Here is an 11,867-nt window from a genome sequence, read left to right on the forward strand (position 1 = left end):
TGTTATACACTCCCTTCAAGTATTGGAAGGCCACAATGAGGTCTCCCTGGTACCTTCTCTTCTCCAAGCTAAACAGGCCCAGTTCCCTCAACCTTTCTTCATAGGAGAGGTGCTCCAGCCCTCTGATCATCTTAGTGGCCCTCCTCTGGACCCGCTCCAAGAGCTCCACGTCCTTCCTGTACTGTGGGCCCCAGGCCTGGATGCAGTTCTGCAGATGGGGCCTCACAAGAGCTGAGTAGAAGGGGACGATCACCTCCCTCTCCCTGCTGGCCACCCCTTTTTTAATGCAGTCCAGAACACAGTTGGCCTTCTGGGCTGCAAGCACACTGCTGGCTCATGTCCAGCTTTTCGTCCACCAGAACCCCCAAGTCCTTCTCCACAGGGCTGCTCTCAAGGAGATCTCACCACAGTCTGTATAAGTACATAGGATTGCTCTGGCCTAAGTGCAATACTTTGCACTTGGCCTCGAACCTCATCAGGTTTTCATGGGCCCACTTCTCCGCCTGTTCAGGTCCCTCTGGATGGCTTCTCTTCCCTCCAGTGTACTGACTGCACAACTCAGCTTGGTATCGTCAGCAAACTTGCTGAGGGTGCATGCAATTCCATTTTCTTTGTCATTGATGACGAAGCTGAAGAGCACCGGTGCAAAGACTGACCCTGGGGGGACATGACTTGTGACTAGCCTCCACTCAGACATAGAACCATTGGTCACAATAGTGATTTTTGCATGGCAAGTAAGCAATGAAGTACATATCCATTGGATGCTTAATCTCATCATAGTGCTAGTTCACTTTCTTACTGTTTTAACAGAGTTATGGACGGCACAGAATAAAGGATGGATAAGAAGGACTGAACAACTTTGATTTGTATTTGTGCATTTGCAGTTAACTGGGTCAGCAGCTGAGGAGAGGACTATTTTTAATTAAAGTATACTGGTGCAGGAGTTAAAAAGGTCTCACCAGTGCCATTTCCTCCTTTGCACTGGAAAGGGTAATCGCTTGTTGAGTTTTGTTGCATCCTGCTTCTTGTTTGCACTACCTTTTTTTTTTTTCCTCTGAACATGGCCAGAGAGAGACAGAGAGCTAGGAAAGCACTGTAGATATTTATCTGTATCTTTTTGTTTTATTAATTCACTACAGAAGAGAAGCACTTCCGTTTCTAAGACTTCATAAATGTAAGCTGTATAAACAAACACTTGAAAAGAAAGCTGCTTAAACATGGGCAACAAAAATGAGATTGTAGCAGCATGATCTTCTTCAATCAATATAAATGGAATTCAAATAAACCCACTTAAAAGGTTTATTAATCTGTGATTTTGAGGTGTAAGGTTGCCTTAGGCACAGGGCTTAACAGGAATTCTGCCTTAAGCCATAGATAATTATAACAAAAGTATGTCTGATACTTCTGTAGAATAGTTTCTAGACTTTCTATCAGTTCTGCACCTTGGAAAGTAGAATATTTCTTTCAGTACTGCAAGCTGTATTCATCTAACCTTCCAACTTCTACTGAATTGTTGCTTGCTTTGAGTTAGCAAAGATTCTTGTTTGGTGCTAAAAAGTATTGCTAGCTTTTTTGCCTGTTCTCTCCATGATATGTTTTAAAAACAATCTGGAATTTTACAGGTTTCAGCTGTACTTGTTCATTGTGGTACGATAGTTAAATCAGTGATGGTGCCAGACATTTAACCGACACACATAAAAACAATAGCCCGTGCTTTATTATGTTTTATAGCAGTGAGGGAAGTGTTACTGTTGAGACAGCTTGAAGAATCTTCCCTCTAGGAAATTAAATCTGGAATATATTGTGAAGAATTTCACAATATATTGTGAAGAATTTCCCTGCGGAAAGGGACCTGGGTGTCCTGGTGGACGACAGGTTGGCCATGAGCCAGCAGTGTGCCCTTGTGGCTAAAAAGGCCAATGGCTTACTGGGGTGCATTAAAAAGAGCGTGGCCAGCAGGTCAAAGGAGGTGATCCTCCCCCTCTACTCTGCCCTGGTAAGGCCTCATCTGGAGTACTGCGTCCAGTTCTGGGCTCCCCAGTACAAAAAAGACAGGGATCTCTTGGAAAGAGTCCAGCGGAGGGCCACAAAGATGGTGAAGGGCCTGGAGCATCTCTGCTATGAGGAAAGGCTGAGTGAACTGGGTCTGTTCAGCCTTGAGAAAAGGAGACTGAGAGGGGACCTGATCCAGGTCTATAAATATCCAAGGTGTGGGGGGCAGAATGGCGAGGCCGGACTCTTTTCAGTGGTGAGTGGAGACAGGACAAGGGGAAACGGCTGGAAACTGCAGCATAGGAAGTTCTGCACAAATGTGCGCAAGAACTTCTTTACAGTGAGGTGATGGAGCACTGGAACAGGCTGCCCAGGGAGGTAGTGGAGTCTCCTTCTCTGGAGATGTTCAAGACCTGCCTGGATGCCTACCTGTGCGACCTGCTGTAGGGAACCTGCTTTGGCAGGGGGGTTGGACTCGATGATCTCTGGAGGTCCCTTCCAACCCCTACAATTCTGTGATTCTGTGATTCTGTGAATTTGCCATGTCTGAACGACTAGGTATGAAGTATTCTTTCAAGCATATTGTTCTGCAGTTTCATAAAAACGTGTACTGCTGTTTTCTTTTGCATTGAATATAGCAAAATTGTTTGTTGAGTTTATGGATTTTTTTGTGTCCAACAGCAGCTCATTTTGTTCAGTGTGCTTAACACATGGTGTGATGGATACATGAGCTTTTCTTATGTGTGCTAGGTATCTAGAACATGAATGTTTGCTCTCTTCAAGGAAGCAACTAATTGAAGATGGAATTAGATGAGTTGCTTTTAGAGAAGAAGTATTGTAGGTATTTGTAAACATAGCTATATAAGCCAACCAGTAGACAAAATGATCCATAACTGTTCAGCAGTGACTGGAAAATGATCATACAGAGTAGTTTCCTGATTCAAAATACTGGCATTAAAAACAGACACCAAAATCACTAGATAGTGACAACAGTTTTATGCTGTTATGTTCTGCTTGTATGGATTAGCTTGGCCCTACTCTGAATCGTGCATCCAGTCTCTCCTTTCTGCATAGTTTGGGTGGTGGTCATTCTGCAAACTGCATGCCCTTGTGCTGGAAGCAGGCAAGCTGTGATTGCACTTCCCTATCATTTACCCAGTCTGTTGGCTGGCAAATAACCAGTCTTCTCCCTGTCAAGGGGTTGGGCCCCAGCAGAACTGCCGCAACTGCCAGAAAAAGTCAAAAGAAAAGCATTCATCCACTTTCATTATGTGTGTTGACCACACTCAGAAGGTTGTGTTTGAGCAGAATCTCATTTCACAGGAGAGTGCGAGAGACTCAGAGTCTGTGGCCCTGAATGGTATTTCGGCCTCTGCCGTGCAAAGAAGCTCCTTGTGATCAAGTCCTGGCTCCTGAGTGAGGTCAGGTCTTTTGGGAAGGAACACAGATTTTGTGAAAAACAGAAATAATCGCAACACATCACAGTGTAATCATGTTTGGAAGTTAGTCTGTCTTAATTTTTTATGGTGCCAGGGCCTGATTTACATTAATGAGGTTGTTGAGAAATAACTGTTTATAGATACACGTGGTCTGATGAACTTTTGTTCTCTGTTCTACATTCGTGATCACATCTGCCATAGACTCAACACATGCTTCTGCTTCCCTGTAAGTCTGCTTTGCAAAAGAGGAAGAAGGATAGTAGAGAGAAGAAGGGAGTTTTCTTCAATTAGACAGTGAGAGAATTTTTCTAGTTCTGAGAGACTGCTTCACTTTTCTAAGCGACACTGGTACACAGAGAAATGAGAAGGTAAAAAGGGCAAAAGAGCCAGAAGCTCTTTTTGTTCATTTTGTTATAACAACTGTATTCCAAAGTAGATGTGATTTTGAACCACAGCACAACTATGCGTAAACAAGTAGAACCCCGATGTTATGAACAGCTTGCAAAAGATTCCCATTCTTTGGTTTGATTACTATGTTTTTCCATCTGAATATAATAGGAGAAAGATTTTGTGTTATTCCTCTGTAAACGGAAGGTAAATTTATGGTGGGGATGGATTGTTAATGCAAACCTGAAGGATTTCTGTTGCTACTTTTGAAATGCTGCATTGCTACTTGGAGCATGATGCTCAAGAAAAAACAAGACATAAAAAGAAAGGCAGAAGTGGGGGCAGGAGGAGCAGGATTATGAAAATCTATTGCTCTTCCCAAAGTATCACTAAACATCAGATTCAGTTTGCTGAGTGTATACCATCAGGAAACTGTATTATTAAATTAAAAATAAAAATGCTGAAACAGGCTTTTTTCTTTTCTTTTAGAAGGTTTGGCTTTTCTTTTTTTAGGTTTGGCTTTGTCACATCTGTCAGAAATTGTCCTGATTTGATTAGATTCCAGGAAGCTCTCTATAATCTTTAAGCCAGAAGGTACTGGTTAGTGCAGTTCTGTGTACTGAAAGGACTCCTCAGTTGTCCATCCATATGAATAATAGTTTATTTCAGTTTAGACCATTATTTCTGTGTCTTTCCTAATTTGTTTCATTCAGTATTTATTTTTCAGTTTCATCTAATAAAAATCATGTTTCACATTCTTAAAATGTGGTTTAATCTTCATGGTTTTGGTTATCTGTGTTCACTAGAAGATTCACTGTGTTAAGACTTCTCAGCCAAATTACTGGCCCTTTTGTGGGCACCTGCAATTACCAAATACGTTGCCAATACTGACTTCAGCTATAGTTTGAATTTATTTCTAGATGTGTAATACAAAGACAGCACTTCTTATACAAGTTCTACTCCTTTGTTCATATCACTTTTACAGAAGTTAGTATTTAGCAATTGCATATGCTGAAGAGAAATGTACTTTCTTTCATTTCTGTAAAACAAAGGTACTTCATACTGATGTGCTTTTATTGAAAATGTCATGGAAGAGTTGCGTTATCTGGAAGTAATCAAAAATAGGGTAAACTTGCTGATCTTACAAAGCACTATTAAAATGCTAAGCAGAGTAAGCAGATGAGAGAGTGGTTTGTACCCTTTCTGAAAAACTGCTGTTGCAAATCTAAGTAACTTTTAATTGATGGTTTTTAGGTTCCAGGAAACCTATTTCACAACATGATCTAAAAGCTGTAACCAGTGATGTGACCAGTGCAGGAAACAGAACTATAACTTTTATGATTCTAGTTTCCCCCAAACTTGGAAGGCTGATCAGAACAAGCTCTGATAATACCACTCAGGAAATCCTCAGTTTTACACAGTCTATGGTAAGCATTTACGTTATAATGGGTATTTCAGCAGTAGATTGTTATTTCAAAGGGCATCCCAATTGTTTTTTCTTTGTCTGGTAGATTTGTATTTGTTTAGTAACCAGACATATGTGACCCATCAATGTGATTGCCCACATTTGCTGTGTCATTAAATATCTGGCATGTAGTAATGAATGCAAGAGGAGCCTTTTCCTCCCTCTCGTTGAATACTAGCAAAGTCTTGGCAATTTCCACTGTTTTGCTTGTAACAATATTTTTCAAGAAGAGCTGTTCTGGTGCCATTAACCAGCAGTGAGAGGTTGGAATCCTTTAGTTTTTGGCAGCAGGAGTAGCCTTGTGCCATATGAAAACTCCAAGTATCAGATTCATTTCAGCTGTGCACAGTTCTCATGGGTGTCCCCAAGAAGACTTTTATTGACTTGATTGGCTGTGATATTAAGTGTTTAGAGAATGTTAACTGTGATACAGGGTCTCATACTCGAATGATTAAAAACGTGGCAGCTCATGTAACTTGATGGAAAACATTCTGCAGCTGAAAAAGAAATTGGTTATGTCTGTTTGCAGAGTCTAACTGTGTGCTCTGCACACAGTAAGATTTTCTCAGACAATCTTATTGGGGAGGTAAAAGGACCTCAATGTATGACTTTACTGTGGGAAAAATTAAGAAGCAATTTGGTCTTAATCTACATTCACAGATTTTAAAAGAATTAAATAAAGGATTGAGAAAATCTATTGGTTGGAAAGTGAAGCATGACCAACAGAACAGAAAAAAGACTGGCACTTTTATTCAATAAAATAAACTTTGGAACAACCTAACCAAGGACTGTGGTGGAATGTATCTCCGCCTGAACTGTATAAATCAAATTGAAGATATTTTCTCTTAAAACTGTGTTCTAATCTCATCATTGTTGTTCTTACCGCAATAACTACTGAGAGGAGTTTTTTCTTAAATTATGAGAGAGGTGAGCTGGCTAATGATACCATTCTCTTCAGTTCCTAAAGTGGATGATACTTATGAGCATTAAGTGAAACAGTTAAGCATGTCAGAAAATCTTTCAGCTAAGAATGACATTTTAATCTCTTTCCCTACACATAACAATATCTACATATGTCTATTGGATGGTGCCGTGGGAGAACATGCCACTTCTTCTCTATAACTTTAGTTGTTACTAATGTATAGCTAGCTTTGCCTTGAACTTTGTAAGACATGTAAGGATTTGAGCTTAATAATTTGTGTTCTTCTATTCTCCCTATTTTCTGTTGGGGGTCTTCGTATTGCCGTTTTCACTTCAAACAAGTAGAGCTAAGTGATTCATTGCAGGTAAAATAAAGGTATCTTAATGGGATCGCTATTTATTCTGGCAGAGACTGTGGTATCCTGCTATTAGGGGAAGAAAAGAGATCCAAAATAAACTTACCGTCTAGCAAACTATAGCCATAATGTCAGTGAAAAAATGACATTGACGCTGCAGGCATTATACATTTTGCATTGCACAGAGCATAAGAATTCCAGTTTCTTGTTTCAAAGCTTGTTAATCTGATTTGAAATGAAAAGTATTTTGATGTAGTTTCTTTGTTTGCATTTTCATTTACGTAACTCTTTCTTGTGGAACTTAGAATTTTGCTTCTAAAAATTATAGGTAGATTATAAAAAGAAGTTAGCACTTTTGTTGTGGTGCTGAACTCTGCCATGTTCTCTGTGGCTTACTGTCTCTTTGCCAAAAAGAGGAAAAGAAAAAAAAATTGCATTTCCAGTGGAATTTTTCAAGGATAGTTGTTTTGCAGAAAGAAAATAAGAAAATTAAACAAAAAATTAAAATTAAAAATTCTAGTGCATTAAACACACTAGAATAGCACAGTAGTTTTGAATAGAAGCATTTTTTTTCCTCTATCAGTACTGTCTATGATAGTTTGCAAGTATTTTCATTTTGCAGAAGTCCGTAATTTCTTTATTATATTTGAAGTCATTGCAGAGTAAACAAGGCAGTGCTCACCAGTTTCATTTTCTTAGTAGTGCAGATATTAGCATGGTTTTGGATTTAAAAATATGTAGCCCTAGGAAGATTAACAGTTGATAAATACCACTGAATTTATCAGAAGCATATTGTGCCTATTCTTGCTACATGAATTTGCTTTCTTTATCTTGAAGTCATACCGCCAAGCTTTGAAAAATTGTTTTGAAGTAACCTATCATTTTAATATCATTTTTGTGTGCTTTGTCTTTACTCTTTATTTACTCTGTATTTAAAATCATTCTCCTTTTTTATCTTTGGCTCTCTTTACCCCAAAAACAGGTGAATGAAGGTGTGATCATGTATGAGCACTCAAAGGTAGAGTCAGCTGACTGGAGTGCAGAAGATTTCTTTACATTTACTGTCTCTTCTCCACCATCAGCTTTAGACCCTCAGATATTCCATATTGTCATTTCATATGAAATTCCCAGGCATGATTGGAACAGTCGTCTTCTTTCAAATACAGGTAAAAATAACATACTGTTTGGCTCTCCACAGTAATGGAGTAAGATCTGTTAGGCTTCCAATGAACACATATGAAAAATCAAAGGGAAATCTTTCTTCAGTATCAAATGACCAGAATATTTTAATCACAGGGGATAGTCTAGAAAGTAGGTGCATCTCTGCATCTTTAAAAATGTGATTAACCACCTTTATTCAGTTCTTCCTGCTTCTATAGTGGATATTTTCCATTTTGGTAGAGATAAGGAAAGCAATACCTAGAACTTTGAGATACTAATATTTCTTTAATGATGCTCTATAGAAAACTCTGTTAGTTATGGATAGATCTCTTTTAAGATTAGTTATAATATATATCTAGCTATGGCATATGGAAATCAAGGGTGCCATGAAAGAAAAATACTTGTTTCCATGTTCTCTTTTTTGAGCATTATCAATTTTTGAAACACAAATCTAATTTCTGAAACACCACAACTTCAGAATACTGAGTTTCTAAGACTCTCTTTTCCTTCCTGCTAGGTACTGTAGTCCAGGAAGGAGGTAGAATATTAATCAACAAAACACATTTAGATGCTTCAAATCTATTGATTAAGCTACCTGAAGTACAACGCTCCACGTATGAAGTCTGGTACCAAGTTGTGTCTTTACCCCACCATGGTATAATAATTGTTGGAGAAAGAAATGTTACAAAAGAAAAACCTAATTTCTCACAATACATACTGAACAAATTTGGAATTGTGTATGTGCATGATAATTCTGAATCACTTATGGACAATTTCACTTTTGCTGTTTGGTTAAACCTAAAGACCAAGTCTGCAACAAAGCCCCATGGTGAAGTTTTAGAAGAGATGTTTAATATCACTATTATTCCAGTGAATGATCAACCACCAGAACTGAAGACTAAAAGGCTGCACCTGAAAGTCCTGCAGGGAGATGTGTCAATGCTGGGGTCGGAGAATCTGAAAGTTGAAGACTTAGACAACACGCCAGCAGAGCTCAAATATTCCATTGTTAGCAACCCCAATAATGGTTATTTAGCAATGAAGAGCAATCTGAGTATCTCTATACAGGATTTCACACAAGCTGATATTGACAGTGGTGGGGTTTGGTTTGTACAGGATGGAAGTTCTTCTTCTGGGGTGTTTTATTTCAGTGTGACTGATGGTAAACATCGTCCCTTATACAAACTTTTCAGTCTTGAAGTTGTACCAATTACTCTTGTTCTGGTCAACCTTACGGATGTTGCACTTCCACAGGGTCAGACATCTGTCACTATTACTAACACACAGCTTTCAGCTGTCACAAATGGAAAAAGCACTCATGTCATGTATGAATTAACTCAACCCCTCAAGTATGGGCACCTGATGATTGAAAATGAGCAGGTTACTAAATTTGAGCAGACAGATTTGAACTCGGGAAGACTTTCTTACCACTTGTCAAATTTCACTGTGTTTAGAGAAGTACTGATGTTTATGATATTCACCGCAGAAAGTAATCTAACAGAACAAGTGCTGAACATCACAATGAAGCCTTTAGTGCAAGTTGTGTCTGACATGCAAATTTCAAATCAAGCAGTTTATAAACTCAAAAGCAATGACCTGGATGCTTCTGAGCTAGCCAATTTAACAAACAGTAATCCTAGATTTGAAGTTATAGTGCCCCCAGCTCATGGGAGGATTGTAAAAAAAAGGTTTGTGAATGATGCAGTGTTTGAAGATATTCAGACATTCACCCAAACTGATATTGATGGAGGTGTTGTGCTTCTCAACATAGATACAAATATGACAGGCATTGATCTGTTAAATGATTCATTCACATTTGTGCTCAGAGCAGATGATGTGCAGCCTGCTGTTGGACATTTTGAGTATTCCATAGTGCCATACAGTCCTCCTCTTGTGCAAAATTTCACAGCTGAAGTGCCTTTCATAACCAGTATGACCACTTTAAAGATTCCAGCTACCTCTAATGACAGGGTGCTAGTTTACTCCCATGATGAAGTACCTACTGTAGCACCAAAGAAGATTGTCCCAGACGTGTGGGTAGGTCGGAAACGCTGGGGAAATCAACTGGAGGAAGGTCCATTGCTAAATCTTGCAGTGGGAACAAGGGGATCTGCAGGGACTGAGACCACAGATCAGGTTAATGCCATGAGCTCCAGAGAGCAAGCTGGTGAAAGCAGCAATCATTTGTACATCATTATACCCCTGGTCCTGGTGTCTGTGTTACTCATTATTGCTGTTATTTCTGTATGCATTTTGCTAATGTGTCAGAAGAAAGAGAAGGCAAAACCCCCTGTCAAAAATCAAACAGATGTAGTCCTCAGCAGTCCAGGTCATTGTCTGGAACGGAGTCTGACTGTACCCACCGTTACAGTGACCCCTCTCCTGAAGGGAGCTGAGGAAAATACATCCTCTGCATTGATGGCAGTAAGGCATGAACAGCTGCTTCCTACCGTGCTTCCTCTGACTGCAGAACAGCCTTTGCAAAATAGCTGGTTAAACCTAGATCCTGAAATGATCCAGTATTGTCGAAAAACAAACCCAACTTTGAAGCGCAGTCAGTACTGGGTGTAGTTCATGGCCAGCTTTGGTCATGCCAACTGATGTAATTTGGAAGGAGAGTGTACCTTACTGACACACAATTCTCTATTATGATAATTTATAATAGGTCAAATGGTGCATTGTTTGTTAGGTGAAACCCACATAGCTGTGAAATAGTCTTACTGATTACAGTGGCCATGAATTGAGTTTTCCCACCTGATCAGATGCAGAACTTGTCCTCATAGATTTTTAGTGCAGTCTGTGTGTGCAGTATTTTTTATTTTCCATGACAGGGGTAAACTAAAATGTACTGTCATGGATTATATCTATTTTAACATTATTATTTTTTGAAGAACTAAGTTTGCGGTAAAATCCTGTGTTCTTTCCTGAACTGGTACTTCTATTTTAAGAACTTGAAACTGTTTTTACAAGTAGATATCAAGGTGCTAATCTTGATAATGTCATTTTGACCCAAAGGCTGTTCAAAGGCCAATAATAAAGAAACAAAGCTGTAATTATTTTGCCGGGTATTCATCTGGATCAGTGAGCTTGAAATCTAGCATTCATTTCAGCAGTAATTCTATGACAGCAGCAGTATGTAAAGGTTCCGATAAAATGCTTACTGTGAGGTGGCTTTTTTTTTATTGTTTGTTTTGTGTTTTCCTAATTTGTTGCTGGAGTCTAGCCTCAATATCTGCAGACTGGTAAAATGTATTCATGGCCTCTAATCCACATGGCAAAAATTGTGTCTCTGCCAGTCAACCTGCCTGCCAAATTATTTTCAGGCTTAGTTTATGTCTGGAAGAACGTATCAAATTTCCTGTTTCTTACTAGGGGCTAAATTCTGCCTTCAGTGAAGCAAGAGCAGCTCTCTTGGTGATTTGTGAGTCCAAGCAGATGATGGTATCATCAAATCCTTTGCTGCAAACTACTTTGTGTGGTGGAGCTACTGACTGAATACTGTGACTAAAAACATACTCCCTTCTGAAGGTTCACAATTTACCATTCATCTCCCAGAATGCAAGTCTTATGTGCCTTATGCTCTCTGACAGGTACTATGTACTCTTAATTATCTTACTCATAGTACATACTTAGTCATAGCAAAATGTGCAGTTATTTCTCTGTAAGGATAATGTTTTTGTGATTAATGTTTTTTCATTTATGAAAATGAATAGTGGTGTGCGGTCTCCTGTTAAGGTCCATTCTTTCTTCCACTGAAAACAACAGCTAAATTCTTATTGACTTCAGAGGACAAAATCACCAATGAACTTCTCATATATTTTTGTATGAACTTTTAGGTAGCTTCTCTGTAAAAACACTGTCTGTAAATGTCTCACTGCTGCATTATTATTATTAACACTGGAATAATATTTTGTTTTATCCAAATTACTGCTGTTTTTGCTTTTATAGCATGGATGTATAGGTCCTTGGTGCTATTAATTTCACAGTTCTTCATTTTGGTTGTCTTTTTCTGCTGTTGATTGATTGCGTTTCTGGCATTTACATATTTAAGTTGAGGGAAATGTTTACCAGTGAGAAGGGCCAGACTAAATCTCTGTTACTGCTGTGTCCCAGGAGCTAAATACTTGAGCAGCTTGCCCAGTTAGA

At 39.0% G+C, this 11,867-nt stretch overlaps 1 protein-coding gene across 1 annotated transcript in view; it reads left to right on the plus strand.

Annotated features, from left to right (window-relative positions):
• The window catches only part of LOC122182198 (chondroitin sulfate proteoglycan 4-like), a 38,432-nt gene extending 26,787 nt beyond the window's left edge, over positions 1–11,645 (plus strand). The window contains 3 exon segments of the mRNA XM_042875289.1: positions 5,073–5,245; positions 7,543–7,726; positions 8,239–11,645. Of these exon segments, the coding sequence (XP_042731223.1) occupies positions 5,073–5,245; positions 7,543–7,726; positions 8,239–10,292 (2,411 nt within the window). The 3' untranslated portion in view covers positions 10,293–11,645.
• The last annotated feature ends 222 nt before the right edge of the window (positions 11,646–11,867 follow it).

This window comes from Lagopus leucura, unplaced genomic scaffold (assembly GCF_019238085.1).
Source record: "Lagopus leucura isolate 7727_CA_CO unplaced genomic scaffold, USGS_WTPT01 Super-Scaffold_100014, whole genome shotgun sequence".
Lineage (NCBI taxonomy): Eukaryota > Metazoa > Chordata > Aves > Galliformes > Phasianidae > Lagopus > Lagopus leucura.